At 39.3% G+C, this 25111-nt stretch overlaps 1 protein-coding gene across 2 annotated transcripts in view; it reads right to left on the bottom strand.

Moving 5' to 3' along the window:
• Positions 1-167: 167 nt before the first annotated feature.
• The window catches only part of C1galt1 (core 1 synthase, glycoprotein-N-acetylgalactosamine 3-beta-galactosyltransferase 1), a 35081-nt gene continuing 10137 nt past the window's right edge, over positions 168-25111 (bottom strand). For both annotated transcript variants that reach the window (XM_050162257.1, XM_050162258.1), the window contains exons 2-4: positions 11927-12163; positions 8313-8980; positions 168-4791 (exon numbers count right to left, since the gene is read on the bottom strand). In XM_050162257.1, the coding sequence (XP_050018214.1) occupies positions 4576-4791; positions 8313-8980; positions 11927-12163 (1121 nt within the window). In that variant the 3' untranslated portion in view covers positions 168-4575. The remainder of the gene's footprint in view (positions 4792-8312; positions 8981-11926; positions 12164-25111) is intronic.

Genomic DNA, 25111 nt, shown 5'->3' with positions numbered 1-25111 from the left:
TCCCTTATTCTAAGTCACGTGTGGAACACTTTGATGCTTTACATAATATATATTCTAGAACAATTATGCAAGCTTATACACACAGAAAAGCTTTGATAGAAGAATCCCCCAAACTATCCATAAATAATATCACCCCTTCTATCAGTTAAAAAAAGACACAGATGGAGCAAATTTGAACATGGTCATTTATTTTATGCAGTTGTGTGAATCCATTGTTTAAAAATTCTCAAAAGGCACTTTAAAAAACATTTAAAAATACATTTTTCTGACTAATGGTGATTACTTAAAATAAGCAAGTCACCAGACATTTTAAAACCCTTCATTGACACTATTACTTTAAATACTTTTTAAATTCCAAAACACAAACATTAAATGTATAATACAACACACTGCTCAGCAGTGAGGTTAGTTTCCCTCTAATATTACACTTCACGTCGATCACTCACTTATAGCGCCCTGCAAAGTTACTCACGCTTAACAAATGTAACCAAAAACTCAGGAGGTAAGGGAGTTTAAACGAAGCACATTCAACTCTAATGCTGCTTTTAAGTCGCTTCTCTAAAGAGACTATGAAGTTCTCATTTCAATCACCGTTAAGATTTCAATACTGCTTGATTTATAACTGTAAGTCATCTCCAATCAACACAGGTTAGTGTGAAATATACCACACAGCTTGTCTACCACATTTCCCATGTATGTTTCTCGCAGGCCTAATACAAATCAAGTGAAATGAAGTCAATGTATTTCTTCTTTTCTTTTAGGAGAGGTAAATAACTTTACTTCCTGTAATTACTGATGTAGAATTGTTTGAGGTTGTACACGGTCAATTAGGGCAAGTAGCCTGAGAGCCAGCAGACTACTGTTGTATTTTTAGTCTCATGGGAAACCTTAATGTAGGAATAAAACCATCACAGATGACAGGCGTTCTGGTCACCCAAGCCAGCCACAAGGAGGCAGCACTATAGGGAGCTAAAAGTGGAGGTTAAGCATAAAGGAAATATCAAATACAAAATAATGACCTCACAAACCGAGAGTGCAAGGAAACAGGTAGGAAGGAGCTGACAAACCAGTGAGGATGTCTTTCAAGTACAACAGGGTCTCCATCTGGCAATGCAGTCTGACAGGATAAGAGGGTAAAACGATTTAAACTCAAGAAACAACTAAGAAAATAACCAATCAGCAAACCCAACCACCACAACTCAAAACAGTATGAACTGGTCCGTGATTTATTTTGTCATCCTTTGTAGTAGCAAACTGACCTCTGAAATTCAGATACGTTCAAACTGTCCAAGAGTTCAAGTGGGATAAAAACCTGCTTTGTGTCTACGAATTCCCACTAGAAAAACAAGCATATTACTAATAGAGAACATGAGACTTTATTAAATCTTATGCCTCGAAACCACACTGCAATTCACATGGCAGCGATCTTAATATAAAAGATGGCAAATAAACCATTATCCCCTAAAATCTTGTTTAATGTGCTCTACCATATACTTGGGAGAAAATTTTTGCTTCATTAGATCATAGGATAGGCGAACGATTTTTGAAAATGACAAAACTTAAGCTGATGGTATGAATTAGCAGAAAATTCTTGGCATATTATAAAGTAGCATTTTCAATTTCTACTGCAAATTTTTAGCAACTAGTGGACATTTTCCATATTAATTTACAGATGTTTTAATGAATCCATATGTACATATTAGTACTTACTGACCCCTTTCTGCTTAGTGCGAAATGACTAAACTTGGAGAATCGCAGCTTTTGAGGGTTCTGGTAAGAGTCACTATAGGAAATTAGGAATTTTGCCGAAACCAATGATGCACGGGCCCTTTAAACTCTCTAGCATTTTACCTTTAATATAGTATGGTCCTGGACTACACTGATTTAGACATGTTTTAGTCTTTGAAAAATGCCTCTGTCCTGGGCAGAAATCCTGAGTGTTCCAAAGACTATTTGCACCAAAATCATGTAGGTAAACAGGTAATGGCTCTCAACATGGGATTAGTGAGACTAACTTCAGGAGTTCTTTAAATGGAACTGCTACCCACTATCCTGGAGTTTCTGACTTAGGTGGTCTGGGCAGGGTGGGAGAGCCACAACAGGCTACCAGCAGTGGTAATTTAGTAACTCTCATTAGAAGGTATCTGGTTATGAATGTATACTCCAGGGCCTCATGCTCAAAATCAACACTTGAGATCTCCATCTCAAACTCCAGGTAAGGGTGTGAGAATCACAATTTATGAATCACTATACCAATTATGTTGTTTGACCACTTGGACTATTATTGGCTAAAAGTACCAGATGTTATATAGTATTCATGTCTCTCTGTGTGTATACATATCTCATTATTACATACATACATGTATATGTATGCATGTGCATATGTATATACATATATGTGTATGTACTTACATGTACATGTATGTGTTTATATATATAAAACAAAGCCTAGAGCTGACATAAACCACACATAGGTCTGGATCATAAATCCCGGCCTTCTTACTATCACTGTGAGTGGAAACATCTGAATTCTTTGAGCCTTAGTTTCCTCATCTACAACATGGCCTAACACCCATCTTGAAGTTAACCAAATGCACAGAATAGCGCAGTATCTGGCACACAGCAGGCACCAGATGGATACTATATGTTATGTAAATATTTCCTTCAAATCTGATTTGATCATCTCATTTACCTAAATCAAATTTATTTATACTCCAAGGTAACAGAGTAAAAGCTTATACTTAAAACCATGCCCTATTCTGGGCCAGATAATGTTCTAACAACCTTATGTCTATTCATTTCTATAACTCTCATTAATATCCTGTGAGGTAGGTAGTATCATTCTCCCTAATTTTTAGATGAGGAAATCGAGGCACAGAAAGATTAAGTAAATTGTTCAAGGTTACACAAAGAGTGATGGAGGAGGATCTTAGGCCAGGCTTCACCGCAGCACTCACTTCCTATGAGAACTGCTAGTAAAGAGGAGTAACACGGAACACAGGTAAAGAGCTGCTCAGAGGACAGAGGACAGAGCCCCGGGAATCGGCAGACGGCACTACCATGAGAACAACCCAAACCAGATTAATTTGTAAAGTTGGTTTGATTCTCATCATGTGGACAGAGTGATCCATAACTAGCCAACGATATAGCCACCCCTTCAAATATATCATCTATAGAGGTTATGGTTTTGGCACAATAAATATAAATTATATTTATTATTTAGCCAGATTAGAGTCAGTGGTGTAATAATCATGCAAAATTAGCATAAGAAATGTAAATTATTCAAAATTAAAAATAATCTAGTGGAAAATCTGTAAAATATTCTGTTCTACACTCGGTATTGCTAATGACAAAAAGAAGTTCTCTATCCCTCAGAAGCGCTCCAGCAGCCTGGAGTTAGGACGGTCCACACTGCTTCTGACTCAGTTTCGAATGGGGCTCTGCTGTTAGGACCACAGCACGACAATCATCTCCAAGTGAGAATTCAGCATGACACAAGTTGTCATTTACAAATAAAATAGATGACAGTTTAGTTTGTCTGTGTTCTTTACTTGCTAGTGTTTTTAATTAATTCTGGCCAAAAGCCACATTCAAAATTTTTGCCAGTGTTAACAGGCATATCAGACATAAAATTAATTTTAAAAGTGCTTTAAGCAAGTTATGAAAGGCACAACAAATTCCATCTCCACAGGATGAAAATAAAAGGAACAATAATTTATAGTTGGAAAGACTTTGAAATAATCGATTTACAATGCCATTAATAATTCCCGAGAGTGGTACCAATACAAGAAAAGCTTGTCCAAACAGCATTAAATCTAATTAAGTTACCCACAATTAATAATGGGTGAATTTTGGAACAGAATATTATTAAATGCATGTTTTATAGAATGCTGTCAATGCTTTGAGTAATAAGCATGAATAGTGAAAATGGTATTCAAGGGTTAGACATTTAGAAAGGCGACAACGGGGACTTGGTACAAGGTTGATTATATATAGAACTAAGTATATACTGTAGTCAAGGCTCAGAATAATTGGAAAATGTGGTTTATTAGTGAACTTCAGGGGGCATTCTTAGTCTATTTCTTCTTGAGGAAACACTGCCAATTATAAGTCATACAATCACAGCAAAGTTTTCAGGCGGCAACTGGGAGGCTGGTTTGTATCATACACGTGAGCAGAGTGTATACTGAGCGACAGTATTTCTTTCTAGTTTTAAGGCAGATCTGTTCAGCATTGTGTTCTCATGGTGCGGCGTAGTAGGTGATCACAAACGGAACCCCTCCAGCTCTAGTAACAACAACACACACTGTCAGGAACAGCGGACAGAGCCTTCCTAGCTCTTCTGTTACCATTTAAAACACAAATTCTTCATATATATTTATATTTATATATTACTGTATCAAAACACATTTTAACAGACTTCACAGCTCTTTAAATGCTTCAGATTATAGTCATCCATTGGAAAAAATTCTATATGGAATATTCACTTCCAATCAGTTCCTCACTGGGATTTCAGGATTCTGTCAGAAAGGAAGAAGTCCTTCAGTGCAATGTAGACCATTTGACCTCAGTCACTCACGGTCTTCTTTCAAGGTTGCTTTGTTTTACTTTTGTATCTTCGTTTTTGTTTGCTTGATTAATTTCTTTTAGTATATCCTCGGGTAAGGCAGGCTGATATCTGTATAAGTAGCCATATGGACGAAGATGATAAACGAGGTATTCTAATTCATACATAGTTGTCGAATCGACATAGTGAAAAGAAACTGCAATATCAGAACAGCAACCAGGACCCTAAAACACCAGAAGCAGACAGTGTTAGTAAGGGCACAGTAGCACACATCCACACATTCACACCAGTTACAATCTGAAATATCAAAGCTTGAGGGAGAAGGCAGGGGTGCCTAACCCATCAGATGGTATAAGATGCCAACTGTTCTCTCCCTTCCCAAGAATTTAAAACCAATAAACCTGGAACTATCACAACACTTTCAACTAAAACTGTGTTCTCTTATTTTTCGTGCTTAACCATTTAAATTCTTAATTTCTTCAAATTAAAGGGGGAGCTGTATAAAGAATAAGGCTTTATTTGCCTGGCATTGTTAGTGACTGGCTCAAATACTGTTCTTAAGCATTATAAATAAAATACAGTAAGCAAAAATGAAAATCTACGTACTAAAGAGAAAACAAAGTAGCCCCTTGTGGGGGACTACAAGTTACTTGAAGACTGCATGACTTTCATGGGAGTAAAATCGTCGGCTATACCAATGTTACAACAGGCAGATTCAAAGGGCTAAGGATATAACACAGTAGTAGAGCACGAGCCTCGTAGCTGTGAAGGCTTAGGTTCAGCACTGAAAACAAACTGTCTACATTTTCATATATGCTAGTTAAAAAGCCCAGTAAGAAGTTCCAAATATACTAAATATGTAGGGGAATATTTAAATGTAGCCACATGGAAGGGGAGAGATGGTTCAGTGTGAAGAGCACTTGTTGCTCTTGCCGAGGACCCAGGTTCCATTCCCAGCACCTACACACATGGTAGTAGCTCACTATCACCCATAACTTCACTTCTGACCTTCTGGGGCACAGGGAACACACACATGCAAAACAGTCACACATAAAATAAATCTAAAGCAAACACAAGCTACAACAATCTGAGGAAAACTATAAATTTAACCAAGGACTCTAAAAACTTCCTGGCATTTTCATTAAATTAATGAGTTATCTGCAAAGAAAGGGACATCACAGTTGCCAAAACACTTTCAGAAGTAAAGAGAGGGAGAGTAATGCATATTTAATGGTTTAAAAACTTCTTAAAGTAAAAGGTTCAAACCAATATGGCCAAATCCCAAAAAAGGCAACAGCACTACAGTCAGACCCCGACCCTCCCGTAGGTGATGCTATGGTAGACGATGAGGCTGCACTGGACGAGTCTAAGAAATGATCCTATGATTCGGAGAAACCGGAGCTCTCCATCTCAGCCGTGTGCTGTTTCAGACAGACTACAGTTAGTGTGAAAAAAGAAATACCTGAAATAAAGAATGAACTACATAATTCTGACCAACCTATCTAACATCTTAGTTGCTACCTAGACAGCTCTGTAGGCAGGTGCAGTGGCTCAGCTCTGAAAGCATGGCACTCAGGATCTGAGGACTGCCGTAAGTTCAAGGCCGGCCTCCTTTCTCACAAGAAAGAATAAAGACCAAAGCAAAACAACCCAAAACTCCAACACAGCAATAAAATTTGTATTCTTAGTGATTATTACAGAGAAAAATATGTGTATTAAGAAACTCTTTAAAAACAGTAATTCACACTGCAAAGGGAAAAATTATTAAAAAACATTTGGTTCCATTCTGTGTGTTTTAGAACCTTCTGATAAGTTTTATAAGATTTATACAATTTCAATACTTGCATTTGTCTTAGAATCTTCAACCTAATAGAATACATTTTTCTTTTTCTTTCCCTTTTTTTTTTTTTTTTTTGGTTTTTCGAGACAGGGTTTCTCTGTGGTTTTGGAGCCTGTCCTAGAACTAGTTCTTGTAGACCAGGCTGGTCTCGAACTCACAGAGATTCGCCTGCCTCTGCCTCCCGAGTGTTGGGATTAAAGGCGTGCGCCACCACCGCCCGGCTTAGAATACATTTTTCTAAAGACAACATTTTGCCACTTAAAAGCCACTATGATTCAAGTAGAAGATACTTTATTTTGTTCCTATAAAGCACACTGTTAAATAGGCCCTCTTTTTACTCTTAGAAAGAAGGAAGGATATTCTACTATTACAATATGACAAGCATTGTGTCCTTTTGCTGCTGCTATACATGCATGGAATATCTGACACTCTTTATGAAATACTGTATGTATCTGGGTACATCTGTTACATGATTCTAATAGTGAATCTGAATATATTTTTATATGGGAAGAGGTTCAGAACTTAAGATAAAACATCAAGTTTCCTTATAGTAAAAAGAAAATGTACACCATTTGGAAATACTGGCTTGGAGTGGTACCCTGAAGTGTACTATTAATATGTTAGGGCCAGAAAAAGGATGCATAAAGAATTATTGACTTGCTTCAGGCATTACTAATCAATAAGTCTGAAAAGCAAGGTTTTATAACCCTAGACTCATTAAGTAATTCACTGTACTGGTGCTTATAATGGGCATATAGGGTTTCTCCTATCAGCAGCAAAATTAATTATAGAATATTAATATATTAAATTGTCACAAAGAACTCAGATGAAGAGAGCTATATCAATGTTAATATATATCATGTGTAAAAATGGAAATTTGTAAGAAGATGTAAGTGCTATAATTTGATTTTAAATCTACAAAACAATGCTGACTTACTGATGCATGTACCAACATGTAGGGAAATATGAACGCCCACGTGATAAAAACTAACATTTCATTCTTGGCAGTGTGTAGCTCAGGGAAAGAGATGAGAGAACGAGACTGGAAGGGTGCACTGGCCTCCACTGTCTATAAGACTGTTGTGATGAAAGTATCTGAGACAAGTGTGGCAACAAGATTTCTACTGGGTAAAGTCGGACATGTACATTGAGATAGTTCAAAAAGGACAACGTAACTCAGGCACAGCTGTGAGAAACACACATAAGATACAAACTCGAGCCATACTTATCATTAAAAACTGCCATAGGCTATAATACACAGTAATTAAAGGTAAATGACAGACAGATCACACCATTTTACAAATGAAAAAACTGAGGCCCAAAGATTAGCCAAATCTTGTACATCACGATCATTCAACTATGAAGTGAAGAACAGGATCTTCACCTTGATAACTATAAGGCTCCTTATTTAGATTTTTACACGGCTTGCTGGCTTTACCCAAGTTTGGTTCCAGGTCACCTCCGTATGGTTGCCCAGGCCATTTCAGGTCACACTGTGTCCTTGATTAACTTTAGTGCTGTGGTTCTCTCTCCAGTTCTTCATGTTGTGGTGACCCCCAACCATAAAATTATTTTCATTGCTACTTCATAACTGTAGTTTTCCTGCTGTTATGAATATAAATATTTTTGGAGATAGAGGCTTGCCAAAGGAGTCACAATCCACAGGTTGAGAACCACCTGCCATCATCTAAAGTCACATCTTTCTACGTGTGCCTATTCTGTAGCTCTCTGGGTAGAATTTAAGAAAACCGGAACTTGATGTAGTGACTTCTAGAAGCTAGTGGCTGGCATCCAAAGGTATCAATAGATGTCTACTAAATGACTGGCTAGGACCTCTACTTTCATCTGCTTTGCTATCCTGTCAGTGTATACATTAAAACAAGTAATACTGATTTCTAGACTTACCTCTACAGGAGGATAATAGTTGTAGTTCCAGTACCAAAATGTTTTCGGTAGATAACCTTTGATCAAGTGGTGTTCTGGTACAAATGGGTGGAAAGTTTCTTTTCCAGTGGTGTCTCTGGAATCTCCAGCTTCTACGTTTATAATTTCCATGCACCTTCCCAGGGCTAAGTCTTCAATGGAGGAACTATGTGTACATTTCTCTGTTTTAAATGCATCTACAAATCTTCTCAAGGCTTCTTTGCTTAGTACATATCCTGCTCCTCCACTCATGTATCCCTGCTTCACATAGGGCTTAAACCTTCTCCCAAAGTAAATGGGTTGTTCAGGGTTATACTTTGACAGAAGCCATCTCAGATTGTCCAGTATGACATATGTGTCATCATCTGCTTTCATAAACCAATCAGCATCTTCTAAATAATGGTCATACACATACTGAAAAGCTTTAATTGTTTTCCAGTAGAGCTGCTCTCTGCCTTCTTTGGTTTTCAATCCCACAGTAGGGAAGTCTTGATTTTCTTCTGAACTCATAAATAATACTTTATTACAACGCTGGGCCCATGTAGCTTTGACATGTTTGGCCTTTTTCTCTAGATTTTGAGGGCTTGTCATAACCCAACAAAGAATTTTAACTTTCTGATAGAGGTTCTCAGCAATGTCCGTGTTCTCATCTATCAAACAAACATTTTTAAGAGTTACATTTATACAGACATAAAATCCTAATAAATCATACCCAAGAAACTTTTCATAAATTATTTCCAAGGCTCTATTTACCCATCTGTTATTAATGACCTTGAGAAAATACAACCTAAAATACACCCTCTAGGAAGTTGGTTGGAAGTGCAGTAGTGTAGCATGCTCCACCGCAAACCCAGCAATCTATATTCAAAAACCCTCTCACATACTCTTGCTACTTAACACTACAAAGAAAGTAACAGAACATCCTTGGGGATTTCTCATTGCTGTGAATTGGTTTCTAAAAGACAGAAGAATAAAAAACAAAACAAACAAAGCCATGCTGCTGAAGTCAGTTCATTTGAAGGTCATGAGTCAATTGTTAAGAATTTCAACAAGTACCCTAAGGTGTTCTTGACTTTGATGCTAACATCAGCTGAAAGCATACGAGTTAATGTAGGGTTGAGATTGCTCAGATAATACTAAGTGTGCTTCATTCCAAAATGCAAACCCAGCAGTTGGAAACAGAACAGAGCAATGGGTAGAGGTTAGAGTTCTGAAATTATCTAAAGCAGTGTCTCTGTAAGCTACCATTTGCAAAGACATAGGTGGCTCACATCACAATATATAGCCGAATACCATAACCATCAAATAAGGTTTGATAAAAATACCTACTGCACATAGTAGTGTGCTTAGGAACTTGAACTGACCCATAACCTAGGTGTAAACAATTCTCAAGCTGTCAGCCCACAATATGAGCATCACTGGTCTAGAGGAAGGGTTCAATTAGAAGATCTAGACTAGGGCTTCTTAAAAACATACTTCTCTTCTTTGAAAGTTGTATACATTTATACAGTGTATATTGGTCACTCACCACTCTATCTTTCCAACTCCCCAGTGTTCCATCCCTTCTTCCCCCAACTTCATGTACTTTTTATTTTTATTATTATTAATAACTCAAGTTTAATTAGTACCATGTATATGTACATAAGTGTGTGGCCATAGACTAGGGCTTTTAAAATGAGATGTGGTAAAGTAGCAATCTTTATTTCCAATTGTTAGAGGCCTATAAACATGGTAAAAGTAATCATTGGAAAACTCTTAGCTTTGGAACATGTACAACGCAAGCCCTCCACCTCTATTTTTAGATCTTGACAAAATCAGTTTGTGAATCCCTGCTTTACTCCTGATTTCAACACTTGTTTAGTTACAGACCAGTATTCATCTATAAGCCACACTTGATAAGAATGCATCAGTTAATCCTAAGAAGTCTCACCTGTAGAAGATTAACAATGAGGTAGTGTTAGTTAACTGACTAGAAGAGAACAGAGAAGAGAAGGAAAGGTGAGGTGGCCATGAAAGAATGCTCGTGCCATGGAATACAGGAACTCAGTCGAGGAGCAGGCGACTGCAGTCTGCAGTTAGAAAGCTCCCACTGCCCAGGGAACTAAGAAATCAATCTTTTAGTCACACAGACACACCAAAATGGGCAGCAAAAATGGTGCATACAGGATGAGATTTAGCCCCACAACTGGGAGCTGGCAGACCCTTTCACTCCTTCATTTATTAGTTTCTTTGTATACAACAGCTATATCCCAGAACAGAAGTGGAAATATGAATAAGAAATATTTCTTGCCGGAACAGAATTCACAGCTTATCAGAGAACTTCACAAGCAAACCAGTAATTGTTGCATAGTAAAAAATGCAGTAGTAGAAAGATTTTTTTTTTTTTAAATAAGATACATTTAAGTGTATGGGTGTTTTTGCCTGTATGCATGTCTGTAACCACATGGCATGAAGTGCCCAACGAGGCCAGAAGAGGGTATCTGATCCTTCTGGAAATAGAGGGCCCCTATTGTAGGCCTCAGTTTGGGTGCTGGAAATCAAACCCAGGTCCTATGGAAAAAACAACTAGTACTCTTAACCACTGAGCCATCTCTCCATCCAGTTGGACAGACGTATGTTTAAAGCGTCCTGAGTGCTGAGGGAAAAGAAAGTGTCCGGGGGCTATGAGATGAGAGCAGGGATCTAAGGATGTGGGCAAAGCAGAAGGAGAAATGAAGTGGCTCCAGAACAGACATGCAGAACAAGGGTCTTCAGGAAAAGCTCACTAAAGGAAAGGACAAGAAGAGGCAGAGGGAAACTTAATCAAATATTGGTGTGTGTAGGTAGCTGGAAGCCGGTCTTGGAGAAACCTTACTTGGACTAAGAGCAAGAAATTTTGGAAATGGCAATGTAGAACTGCTAGTTCAGTAATAACTGGAACCAAGTGAGATGAATAAGGACTGTCTCACAGTTCACAGTTCCCAGCTCACAGCAACAGTGCTAGATAAAGGAGAAAACGTGGAAATGCTGTTCCGGAAGTGGGGAGGACTAGGAATTCAATTTATACAATTTTGCGAGGCTGAAGATAAACTCAGTAAAGAAACAGCAGAAATGAACGCTCCAAGAACTGGTGACATCAAACAGACAGAGCTAAGGGACAGACACAGAGAAGGGATATACAGAAGACCCGCCCGAGAAAAGTTTGGTTTCAGGGATAACAACCAGGATAAATGAAGCCACTGTAACATCTACTCTCTATACTTACTTCTATACTTCTTTGACCCTCAAAAAGAAAAATGATTAGTTAACCACTGACTAATGTGTAAAATATATACATTTTATGTGTCTCTCTAGGGTAACAAACCCCAAACAGTTTATATAAGAAAAATTCTCAAAACTTCTATCATGGTTTATGAACCATATCCATTTAAAATGATTAACTTCTTAAATAAATCTTAGTTTTTTTTTTTCTCCCAAGACAAATGAATCAAAAATCACCTTAATATCTGACACATAGGGTTCATTTCAATCAACAGTTGTAGGCAGCAATACAATGAGATTTATGTAACTTCCCAGCACATTCAACAGTCAAATACTTCTTACAACACATACTTTACCTTTATGTTGGCTAGAGTCTGCATTGAAGTCCACTTGTCCCTTGAGGTGACTGTGTCCATTATCATCTAAATGTCCAGCATGAGGGTCATTATGAAGCATACTAGGCTGGGTGTCACCTTCCTCTCCCAACAAAATACTGAATAGTTGAGAACATAAAAAAAATCCTATTGCTGATCCACAGAGGAAGATTAAAAAATTCAGCCAAGATTTAGAGGCCATTTCCCGAGAATGTATTTCTGTAAAAGAATAATAATAACAATAATAAGAAAGAATAATTTAAAAATTAACATCCTGTTATAAAAGTGTAAAGCGATCTACATTATCAAGAAAAAAAATCCTGAGGTTTAGTTTTCATGGGCAGTTGATACCAATGACTCTGTGTGGCATTCACGGTCCTGTGTGAACAATTCTAAGCTGTGTTGGCACAGAGCTGGGATCTCCTCTCACCAGAGCCAAGCTTGTTTGCAGGATCACTTTTACGCTCGGCTGTCAAGTCTAGCGCCTTCACTTTTGTAGCCATCATCACTTAGTCTACTCTTCAATGTGGAGCAAGCAAACCCTGGGAAGAGCTAGAAATAAAATGCTCCAGGCTTTGTGAGCTACATACTGTCTCTTTCCTCTTGTTCTTTAAAAAACTGAAGAGCCAGGTGTAAAAGTCATCCAGCCTGGGATGACAAAGGAAGAGCTAGAGCTAGAGACATTAAAGTTTTGGGAAAGTTAGAAACAGGCTCTTGCTTCAGGAAATGAAGTTTTATCTAATTGCATTCATGCCCATTCCTCCATTCCAAGCAGAGCTGACAGTTGCCACAGAAGCAATAAGCACAACAAAGCTTTTCATAGCCCTGAACAGAAGTTTGCTGCTCCTGCTGCAAATCCTTGTCTCACAGCACTGCTGGATGCCAACTCTGACCACTCAGCTCACACTGTTAACACATTGGCTCACAAAGTCCTGCATAGCATCTGAATGTCATCAGATTTAGCACAGTGCCTAGAACATCAGGGGCTTAAAGAATACTCACCGAACTACTTCACAACCAAGTTACTGCAACAGTTTGTTAATAACCAATGAGGGTAGCCTTAAGTATAGAATTCCCCATTTTCCGAGAAAAAAAAAATTAAAAATGCTAAGCATTTACCATATGCTAAGTACTCCACACATAACTTCAGTTTTTTATGGAGGAGGGTCATTTGTCTATCTGTTGCTTTCATCGATTAATTAATAAAGAAAACTGCTTGGCCTAATAGGGCAGAATTTAGATAGGCGGAGTAAACAGAACAGGATACTAGGAGGAAGAAGGCAGTGAGGTCAGTTGTCATGATTCTTCGACCTGAGACGGATGTAGGCTAAAATCCTTCCCGGCAAGCCACCACCTCGTGGTGCTACACAGATTATTAGAAATGGGTTAAGCAAGATATGAGAGTTAGCCACTAATAGGCTAGAGCTAATGGGCCAAGCAGTGTTTAAAAGAATACAGTTTCCTTATAATTATTTTGAGTAAAGCTAGCCAGTGGCCAGGAGCTGAGCGGTGGGAAGTGGCCCGCAGCTCCTTCTACAAGTTTTTATTCTCACAATGTTCGTTTTACAGACAAGAAAACAAAATTTAAAAAGTCAACCTTGGGAAACAGTTTAACAGTTAAGAGCCCTTTGCTGCAAAATCATGAAGATCAGAGTTTAGATCCTACGACCCAGGTCTAGAGGCAGAAGTACACAGAGAAGCAGAAAATACTGATCGAGAAACTGCAGCAAGTCATCCAGATGATCCAGCTGCGGAGACTGCCGAGGGGGCTACATTACTTAACATTTTGAGTGTAGATGAATCAGCCTCATACACTGAAAAAGATGTCACAAGAGACTTTCACAGATAGAGAGGAGATGACAATGCTGGCTTCAAAGCGTCACAGATTCTCTTTAGGATTATACCAAATTTACTCTCCCTATGTTGTGTGACCTGCTTCTCAGGAAAAAGGCTCCTTTTCAGAAGACTACCATCCACTGCCACTGCGGCCAGCCTGATGGAGGTGTATTGTAGTAGGAGGCTGCTTGTTCATTCCTGGCCGCCCAGAACCAAAATAATCACACAGAAACTATATTATTTGCAATACTGTTTGGCCAATAGCCTAAGCATATTTCTAGCTAACTCTTATATCTTTGGTTAACCCATTTCCACTATTTTATATTTTACCATGAGGCTCATGGCCTACCAGCTAGGGAAGGTTCCAGATGGTGGCTTCTGTCTTTCTCCTCTGGAAGCTACGTGGTATCTTGCTGACCCCACCTTCTCTCTCTCTCTCTCTCTCTCTCTCTCTCTCTCTCTCTCTCTCTCTCTCTCTCGAAGCCTGTGAATCAATGAGGAGCTTCAAATCTTATTTAAGAGTGTATCTTCTTTAGACAGCAGATAGATCTGGCCTAAGGAAACTGAAAACTACTTGGAAAGGATTAGGGATTCGACAATCTTGATGCGAACTGCGATTTGTGGAAGGCATCTTACGAGAAACTGATTTGAACCCTCTGGTAATTCCAAGGAATTCCAGACTGGCGGAGGCAAGAACTGTAGGTATGGTGGGATAGCAAGAGAGCTAGAAATGTGGACAGAGGATGCTGAAATTTCAGGCTAGAAGTGCAAGTGAAGTCCGGATATGTGACCGATTAGAATTTCATCATGAAACTTTAATAACTGAGGAGTTAATTCTTACAAAAGGGTAGAGTAGTTTCTAGAGATGGAAATCAACCCCGAAGACAGTGAAGACTGCTCAAATGACCACACAGGATTCAGAACATTCACAAAGACAGCTGAGAAACCATGGCAGAGTTTTGAGAGAATTCAGTACAATTCTGAGGGAAGTCCAATAATCACCAATTTCTATCCCACAGCTTCCATGCGACAGAATGATCTTTCACAAGAGGAAGTGTCACTGATGTGGCAATCTTCACATCATTTTGCTTTCAGAAATGGTCACATCACCCTCTCCCCAGCCTTCAGTGAGCAGTCATCCTGAGTCCTCCTTCCACTCGAGTATGACTCACTCTTGGAGACATGGATGTCTTCTAGCAATAAAGTGTTTTATGTTTAATCACTGCTTATACTTTTAAAAGACAATGTTCCTGCTCAATTACAGTACTATGTAAATGTAACATATCCTGAGAAAGCAAAAATGTTTTGATTCATTTTATGTTGTGCTATCTGCTTTATTGTATAAGTCTGAAATGGAACTCACAATATCTCTGCGGCATGAAAATCCATGTGTCTCTTCTGCTGTGCTGAGTTTTCAGTCTCCCAGCAGGAGTGAGGGAGTAATTTTACTGTGAGACAAATTCCTCTGGAGTCCACAACAAAGTCCCTAAGACCGTACTGTCTTTTGGTCCTTCAAGTACTTCATATGTCACATCTTGCAAAAGTTTCATCTTAGCATTAAAATTTCGCTCTAGATTAATATATCTGTGAGGTACATTTACATATTCATAATATACTTTTCTTTTCATACCACATTAAACTGATTATACATCTCCATTTTTCCCTCACACTTTCCTGTTAAAATTGAGGTAGCTCTTACATGGTGGTACTTTACAAAGGCTCCGCGTTAAAATTTATTTGGATTTGTGGCCTACCTGGTAGAAGTAAGACTAAGGAAAGCAGCTAAGAGATCTGAGAACAGGCAAGATCTCTCTGCTTCCTAACTTGTGGAGATGTAACAAGCTCCCTCTGCTATGGGAGCCAAGCTGCCAACCCTTCTCCGCCATGAAACTGTGGGCTAAACTAAGCCCTTCCTCCTACTAGACTGTATTATAATTTTAAAAAAACTGACATCTACTTCATTTATTGATTCCAATGCTAATGTAAATCCTGCATATCAAATTCTCTATACTTCTCTCTGGAAACACAGACATGTTCTTATAAGACAAAATGCCATCATCAAATGTCCATCAAGGCTAACAATAACACCCTTACTCATAAAACCCCCAGTCAGCAATCAAATTCCCCTTGCTGTCTTCTACAATCAAGGTGTCTAGCTCTAATGTTATAGGCTGCATGCATGTGTGTATGTTCAAGTGGGAATGTATGTACACGTTCACATGAGTGGACTTCAGAGACTGCTGCCTGGTGTCTCTTATAGTGGTATATTATTTGTGTTTTAATAAAGAAAGCTTGCCTGAAGATCAGTGCAAAGCAGTCACACTAGGCCAGTCATACAGGCCAGGCAGTGACGGCATACACTTTTAATCCTAGCAACTGCACTAATTGGCCACAGAGCCTGGAGGTGGTGGTGCACACCTTTAACCCCAGCACTAGAGAGGAATATAAAACAGGAGGAGACAGGTCTCACTTTCGGTTTCAATCTGAGCATTTGTGGAGGCAAGATCTCCCATTTTCAGTATGAGGTAGAGGTAAGAGCCAGTGACTGACTGCTCTGCTTTTCTAACCTTCAAGTTGAACTCTAATAAATATCTTTCTCTGGGTTTTTATTATCTGTGCTACAGTCTCTATCCTAGATTTTGATCTAGCCACCGAACCTAGGGCTTACTGATTCAACAACATTACCTGGTTATTGAGCCCAGTGATCCAATTCTGCCTCTCCCGTGCTAGGACACAGGTGTAAATCATGCCTGGCTTTTTGGCTAGGAATCCAAACTGCTGACACAAGCACTTTTTCAATGGAGCCATCACCTTAGCCCTTAATAAATGTCTTTTACAACAGGTTTGTTCAAATCAGAACTGCATTGGTATTCATGGACAATTTAAAAAAAATAGGGTATTTTATGTAACAATATTTGTGGTAGTTTGAATGTAATTGGCCCCATAATCTCATAGGGAGTGGCACTATTATGAGGTGTGCTTTCTTAGAGTAGGCATAGCCTTGTTGAAGGAAGTGTGTCACTGTGGGGGCAAGCTCTGAAGTGTCCTATGTTCAGGATACCACCCAGTGAGTCAGCTGACTTTCTGTTGCCCGTAAGAATGCAGCACTCTCAGGTCCAGCACCACATCTCTGCTTGCATGCCACCATGCTCCCTGCATGATAATAAGGGACTGAACCTCTGTTTTCCTTGTAAGAGTTACCATGTTCATGGTGTCTCTTCACAACAATAAAAACCCTAACTAATAGAGAAGTTGGTGCCAAGGACTGGAGTATTGCTGTGATGGGCCTGACCATGTTTTTGATTGTGGGAATTTGGACTTTGGTACTTTGGGTTAGGAAAACAAACCCAAAACTTCGGAGTGCTTTAAGTACTATTTAATGGGACATGCTAGTAGGAGCATGGAAGACAGAGGGGCTAAGAGTTATTTGAACTGTTGGGGACTCACTCAAGAGATTTCAGAGGAGAATTTTAGTATGCTACCTAGAGATTCTTCTTGTGATATGTTGGTGAAGAAAGTGGTTGCCTTTTGCTCTTGTCTGAAGAGTCTACTTGAGACTAAAGTGAACAGTTTTGGATTAATTGTATTGGCAGAAGAAATCTCAAAACAGCCTGGTATAGACTCTCTTGTATGGATATTAGTGGTAACTCTAATGAAGATTTATAATGAAAAGGAGTATACTGTGCATGGTAAATTACAAAAAGTAAACTTTGAGGAGAAAAAGCGCACCAGGAAGTGGAATGAAGGTAAGTCCTGTGTTCAAGGAGATAGATGGATAGAGAAATGGAACAAAGGGAGTAGTGGCCTCGGGGTAAGGTCCCACCCAGTTAAGTTTCCAATTGTGAAAAGGAACTAAAGAAGAATTTGGAGCCAGGTGTGGTGGGGCACACCTTTAACCCCAGCTCTGGGAAGCAGAAGTTGGCCGGAGGTCTGAGTTTGCAGCCAGCTTGGACTACAGCCAAGCTTAGGCAGTGAAGGACATGAAGGCGGTGAAGATGTGATTGAATGAGGGAGCCATGTCCCAACCCCAGTAAGCAGTACAATTTGGCAGCTTTGGCCATGTGGTTTTGGCTTTAGAGTTAAGGATAGAAGAAATGGGTTATGGAACTTGCCTCCATGCCTAAAGAAAGCCACTGAAGCCAGGCTTGTGCGAAGGGTGTCCCTGATGGAGGCCTACTAAACAAGCCATTGCATGAAGCTGTGAAGTTGAAGCCTGGTTTGTCTTGGGAAACCCAAGATGTTAGAAATGCAGATAAGGAGCTGCAGAATTTGGAGCTTACCCAGCTGAGTTTTGGTCTTACTTTTGTCCAGTCTTTCCTTGCTATGTTCCCTTCCCTGTGTTTTGGGATGGTAATATATATCCGGTGCCATTATATGTTGGAAGTATGTGATCTTTTTGGATTTTGATTTTTACAGGGGGATTACAGGTAAGAGATTGCTATGTGTCTCAGAAGAGACTCTGAAACAAGTTTGAGACTGATATAGACTATAGGGACTTTTGAAGTTAGACTGAATCATTTTTTTTTTGCATTATTATATGGTTATAAGTCTGTGGGGCCCAGGGAGTGGAATGTGGTAGTTTGAAAGAATATAGCCACTCAAGGGTGTGGCCCTATTAGTAGGTGTAGCCTTGTTGGAGGAAGTGTGTCACTGTGGGGGCAGGCTTTGAAGTCTCTTTGGACTCAAACTTCCCTCAATATGACTTTCAGTTGACTTCCTGTTGCCTACAAGGTATAGGACTTTCAGCTACTCCAGTACCATATCCACCTGCATGCTCCCATGTTCTCTGTCATGTCGTGATAATAGACTGAACCTTTGAAACTGTAAGTGAGCCACCACAATTAAATGTTTTTCTTATAAGTGTGGCTGTGGTCATGGTGTCTTTTCACAGCAATAGAAATCCCTAACTAAGACAATGTTAAATATGAAACTAAAGTGAAATACATATTTATCTATAAAGGCAATTACCACAATTGACCCAGGATATAAAATCTAAATATCATAAAGTAATAAAATACATTGCCAGAGTCAGATGCCAAAAGGACCAATTTTTGAATAAAATATTTTGATTTTTCAAAGTCTTCTATACTATTTAAGTATTCATTCTAGAAAAATCATATAGCAAATTCTTTCTTTAAAAGTTTGACATCATGATTTATTAACAGTTAAAAAAACTTAAACTATACTGTACAGAAAAGTACAGTTCAACCTCCAAAATATCACAGTAGCAAAGAGTATGGCGCACACCAGTTATCTTAAGATACAGAGAGTGTGGCACACATCAGTTATCTTAAGTTATGCTTCCTAGCTGCAAAATCTAAGATGAGGCACTCACGGAAAATTTAAAATTAGAGAGATGTCGGGCGGTGGTGGCGCACGCCTTTAATCCCAGCACTCGGGAGGCAGAGGCAGGTGGATCTCTGTGAGTTCGAGACCAGCCTGGTCTACAAAAGCTAGTTCCAGGACAGGCTCCAAAATCACAGAGAAACCCTGTCTCGGAAAACAAAAACAAAATAAATAAATAAATAAATAAATAAATAAATAAAAAAAATTGGAGAGATACAACTTTATCTTTCTGAGGGGTTTCAAAATATTAGGTCAAGAGGACACGAGAGACCAAGTTTAATTAACCTACACCCAAATAAACTTTAAGAAAATCCAAAAAACACGTTCCCCAAATAAAGTTGGGTGTTATCCAGTGTGCTCCACTCTGTAGTTTAACTGGTGAGATCTAAAGCTGCATCTGAGGGACGCATGCCACGCTTACAGAGACCCACCAGGGTCATCTCACATCTATCTCTTTTCCTTTCTTAAGAATTCCTGTTTGCTTGGAACAGGGTCTTAAGCAGGGCAACTTGGTATGCAGTGTAGTTTTAGAGCAATCCTATCTCCACTTTCCAAGTGCTGAGATTACAAGCAGGGATCAGGCCTACCCCAAGATTTTCTTTCTTTCTCTTCTTTCCTCCTTTAAGGAGAACTGCGCTACTTATTCTCTTTAAATTACCCAATCCCTTTTCTTACAAGACACTGCTTCTCTGTGAGCATGAAACTTCTGGCAAAAAGCTGATGCAATTCCTCTATCTGGGATCTTGTCTTTAACACTTGTCTGAAATTTCTATGCCTTAGGAACACATTTCAATCTGTGTCATCTTATTTGCTACTTGGAACAACCCAAATAAACTCTCTTCACCATTTTGGACCCCAGTTTCTCCTAAGCCAACCAAAATATTCTTTGGAAAAACTTTGAAAGAAGGCAGACATGGGAGGAAGCTAAACAAAAGATCCCAAGTGAGGTCACAAGGAGGGCCATTTAACTCAATCCGTTAAGGCAGAACTGGTTGATCCTTGCTTGAAGTCAGCCTTAGGAAGAAAATGTTCTAGCAACTTCTACAGCATTTACACTGGCAAAGCAGCTTCAGACGTAGTTGGGCAGCCACATTCCACAGAGAACAGGGAACTAGATGTTGAGACTGAGCACCAGCAGCAGGACAAAGTGACCCTGACTAGCCTTTGTGGCGTCATCTGCTACCACGGTTTTGAGGTAGGGAAAGCTAAAAACTAACTAGTTGTTAGAACTGTGAAATTCCAATAGGGTTGCCCAATGATGCACTCACATTAGATCAATTTACGATTGAGGAACATGTCCAGAGATTACAAGTAATTTTTAGCACCACTGTAAGTTATGAAGTCAGCTAAGAATTATCAGACCTTTCAGGGAAAGCACTACGTAACTAAGAAATCTAAGAATCATGCCAAGTCTATAGTTCACGGTAGGAGCAAGCCAGTAAGCAACAGCCCTCCATGGTCTCTGTATCAGCTCCTGCCACTAGGTTCCTACCCTGTTCAAGTTCCTGCCCTGACTGCCTTCAGTGATAAACTATGATACAAAAGGAAGCGAAATAAACCCTTTCCTCCCCAAATTGCTTTTGGTCATGTCGTATCACAGCAACAGAAACGTTAACTAGATGCGAAACTAGCAAACCCTAAGACAGATACTCAACTTATTATGCAGTTATCGCCCAAAAACCTCACTGTTAAAACTATCTGAATACAGAGAAAATTTATTTAATAACTTGATATCATAAAATCATAAAAATTGAAAAACACATTGAACGATTTAAAATTCTGATGTAGGGATGGTTCCAGTGAGCAAGTGCTTGCTGCATAAACCAGACTACCCAAGAGTAATCCTAGAACTCACAATGGAAGGGAGAACTAACTTCTGAAATACGTTCTCGGGACCTCCACACAGGTACTGCAGAAAGTACATACCCATACCCATACATCACATACTATAGGGATTTTCTTAAATTCCTGCATTATCATTAAACAGAATCCTGACGTGCACTGACTCCCCGTGGGGTTAGATTCTGATAAGATCAACGTAAAGACAAACAGTTAAAGGCCACGTGTTCTATCATGAGGATAGAATCCTGGAGAATTGTTTCCTGTCAGTAAAAACTTCCAAAAAGCAAAATAAAGCCTCTTGTCTGCCATAGTTGTTAACAATGAGCCTTTTCTTAGGGCAGTATTAAGTCTGTTCTTCAATTTCAGCCAAAAGGAAGCAAACTACAGTGCTTCCATATCCTGAAACACTGCCTGGCTTGGGTGACCACAAGGGGCACACCACCTAGCCATAACTTCATAGCTCTGTACTTTACCATGTCGTCATGACGACTGGAATTCCCACTCCGTTTCTCAACTTAAATTGAAAATTTTAACTTTTTTTTCACTTTTAATGGGCATATTGCGGCTTCTCTTTAGCATGGCCCCTGTTACCATTCTAACAGTTTGGACAGTGGAGCTGATAACCAGCGTGTGCAGCATAAACCCCTGAGAAGGCTAAGCCGGCTAAGCCTTTCCAACGCCCAGGAGAAAATCAAACTGCTAACCCTGGCAGACAAGTTCCAGCTCTAGTGCATCTCTCTGCCTTCTGCTCATCTGTCCTGCTTATAAAGCCTTTTTCCCTCTCTCTCATATATTACATCCCGACTGTGGTTTCTCCTCCCTCTCCTCCTCTCCTCCAGATCCACTCCTCCTCTATGTCTCTTCAGAAAAGAGCAGACCCCCCAGGGATATCAACCTGAACACATTAAGCCCATTCTAAAAGTTTGCCATGAACTTTTGTAAGGATGGCTCTGACTCTTGCATTTTTCTACCCTGAATAACCTATCACATTTTATCTTATGGACAGATTAGCTTTGGTAGTCTGACACCCATGGCTCAACCATCACAAGTAAATTAACTACTCTCCCATGCAGCCCTTCCCTGTTCCTCCACTTACACCTCTACGGCACTCATGCATTATCAGAAGGCTATGCACCTCTCTACCAATAAACTATGAGCTTCCTATATTTGTTATTTTTATGGTCACTGTGGCCAAATGCTTCATATAAACAGCAGAAAGGAGGAAAAATTTATCTTGATTCCCACTTTCAACAGATTCAGTCCATAGTTTCTTGGCCCAGTGTACTTGAGCCATCAAGTATAGCACATCAGTAAGAACAAGTGGCAGAGTCTCTTCTTCAATTTCAGCCAACAGGAACCACTGGCCATGATTTAACACACTGGAAGCCTCCCAGGAATAGCTAATATTCTCGAAACCCCATCAGTTCTGTGCCACCAGCAGCCTGAAACCCAATCCAGGGCACGACCTTGAAGACTTAGTAGATTATTTTGGAATGGTTTCTCTTTTTCCCTATCTCTATCTTCATGAGAACAAAGCACCCTTTATTGGCACTAATTACCGAGATGTCTACCTTCTGAGACTAATAAATTGCCGTATCTATAGATACTTCTTCCCTTTTCACAGTCACAGTATCTACTAAGACACTAAACTTGAGAGCCTAGGTTAACTTTACCAATTATGATGAACGTATCAGTGTCCTTAGATGTTCCCCTACTAAATTAAATATTAGTTCAAGATAAAGGTATAAGTTATTACCACCATTATTGATGCCATAGTACTGCACCAGAAGCACACACCAGTGCAAGTGTATAAAAAAGTAAATAATAAAAATAATAGGTATACGTATATTTGTATAAAAAAATAAGTTAACTGATAATTTGACCGACTGAAGAGTTGGAAACACTTAAAAAAGTCATTTAAAGGCAGCTATTTGTGAAGCGAATCACACTTTTATATACAGATTATAAGTAATTATGCAGAAAATAATTGTAATAGAAAGCAAGAAAAGCTGTAGGCAACAAAGAATAACTATCGTGTTAAAAGTACAAGGTTCACATAAAGGGAGCTACAATTCCACTCAAGGGTGATGAATTGAAAGATGAGACACATTTTTGACATATGAACAATCAATAGATTCTGGGGAAGGGGTAGGCTAGTATTAGGAAACAGTTTTCCCACCCAGACATTATATGGTATTATGTTAACTATTTTAGAACTCTAAGATAAACTATCAACGGCTCAAAATTTCCTATGGAAGACTTGGAAAGTAAGGTAAATTGTAAGTGATTTCAGTTAATTTCACCTCTTAGAAGTAACTACCATCTTTCCCTCTACTAGGCCTGCTTGGTAGGTAGCTGTTTGTAGAGTACGTATTTGTGGGGCAATTGTTTGAAGGTTATGGGGACAAAGGTGGGCAATAAAAATCTGTCTACTGAATCCTACAAACTGCTTCTGATCACAGATCTAGACACAGATGGGCAGTCACTACTGATATATCCATCTGCCCTTGTAAGCCCCTCCCCTCTGGGTAAAGAGACTTCTAGGGGATTTGAAAGGCTGATACCTTCCCCATCCCTTTTTATTTTCTTCTCCTCCACCTCCTTTTAGGAACTAGACATTAAGAACTAAGACACTCACAGGAGCAACTTCATGCACAAGGGCAATTACAACGCCAGAATGGAAAACCTCAGAAATACCTTGTTTATACTGATTCTTACCAGAGACGGACTACAGCAATCTAAACCAACACACCAAACACCAGCAAAAGCAACAATCTCATTTCATGATCACGTTATTAATTGGAAACATGTTTTCTTTTTCAAATAACATAAGGAACACAAGGGAGAAAATATGGTTGATGTATAGCAATGAGGAAGCGAAACCCAACAACTGTTGCTAAGACAGACCTGACGGTCATCTACTAGACAATAACTCTGAAGAAACAGAAAACCTAAAAAGGAAACCAAATAAAAAATCTGAAGCTTAAAAGCATTGAGCATTATTAACTAAATTTAAAAATCTACTAGAAGAAAAGGGAGGGAGGGAGGGAGGGAGGGAGGGAGGGAGGGAGGGAGGGAACACAAATTTGAGCAGGCAGGAAAAGAAACAAACAGCAAGCCTGAGGACAGAACAATTGAAACGCCCAAGGACTAACAAAGAGGAATGTAAGGTCTGTGGACAGCCTGAAGGAAGGAGTCCAGCAGAGGCATGGAACAGGAGGGAAAGACTATTCAGAGAAACAACCACTAGCAACCCCCAGATTCAATACAAGATTTCAATATTAGCACCCAACAGGCTGATCAGACTTCAGAGAGGATGATCGCAAAGATTTAAACCAACATACATTTAAATCAAACCTTAGGCCAGAGACAATTTTGAAAGCACACGAAGAAGTGATTCATGGCCTACAAGTGACTGTCAGAAGATTATCATATTTCTCATCAGAAACTTTGGAGGACAGAAGGTAGTAGGCTGATATATTTAAAGTGTTAAGAAGAAGAAAAAAATCAACCACGAATCCTACATCTGACAAAATTTTCCCTTAAAAGTGAAAGGGAACTTAAGACATTCTTGTGTAAACAACACCCAAAGCAATTCATTAGTAGAGACCTGCTCTGCAGGAAATGCAGACTCCTGTAAAAGTACAGCAGACCATAATAAATAAAAATTAAACACACCAGTAAACAGAAAACCTCTTATCATTATAACGTAGGCTTTTGGCTCTACACTTGGTTCCCATATAATTTAACAGATAGTTTTGACACACAAGGCATAAGGATGTAACTGTGTAGAATCAACAGTGAACTGCAGGAGTCAAAAAAGAAAGACATTTCTGTATACTATTGAGGTTAAATGGAAATGGGCTCTAAAGCAGAGTTCCCTCAAGACAACTTTAAGATACCATCTTACACCTGTCAGAATGGCAAAAATAAAAAACACCAATGATAGCCTTTGCTGGAGAGGTTGTGGAGAAAGGGGTACACTCATCCATTGCTGGTGGGAATGCAAACTTGTGCAACCACTCTGGAAAGCAGTGTGGAGGTTTCTCAGGAAATTTGGGATCAACCTACCCATGGACCCAGCAATACCACTCTTGGGAATATACCCAAGAGAGGCCTTATCACACAACAAACGTATATGCT

Source organism: Alexandromys fortis, unplaced genomic scaffold (genome assembly GCF_014885135.2).
Source record: "Alexandromys fortis isolate MF-2015 unplaced genomic scaffold, M_Fortis_MF-2015_v1.1 scaffold_110, whole genome shotgun sequence".
Classification (NCBI taxonomy): domain Eukaryota; kingdom Metazoa; phylum Chordata; class Mammalia; order Rodentia; family Cricetidae; genus Alexandromys; species Alexandromys fortis.
This window is presented reverse-complemented; position numbering and strand designations above follow the sequence as displayed.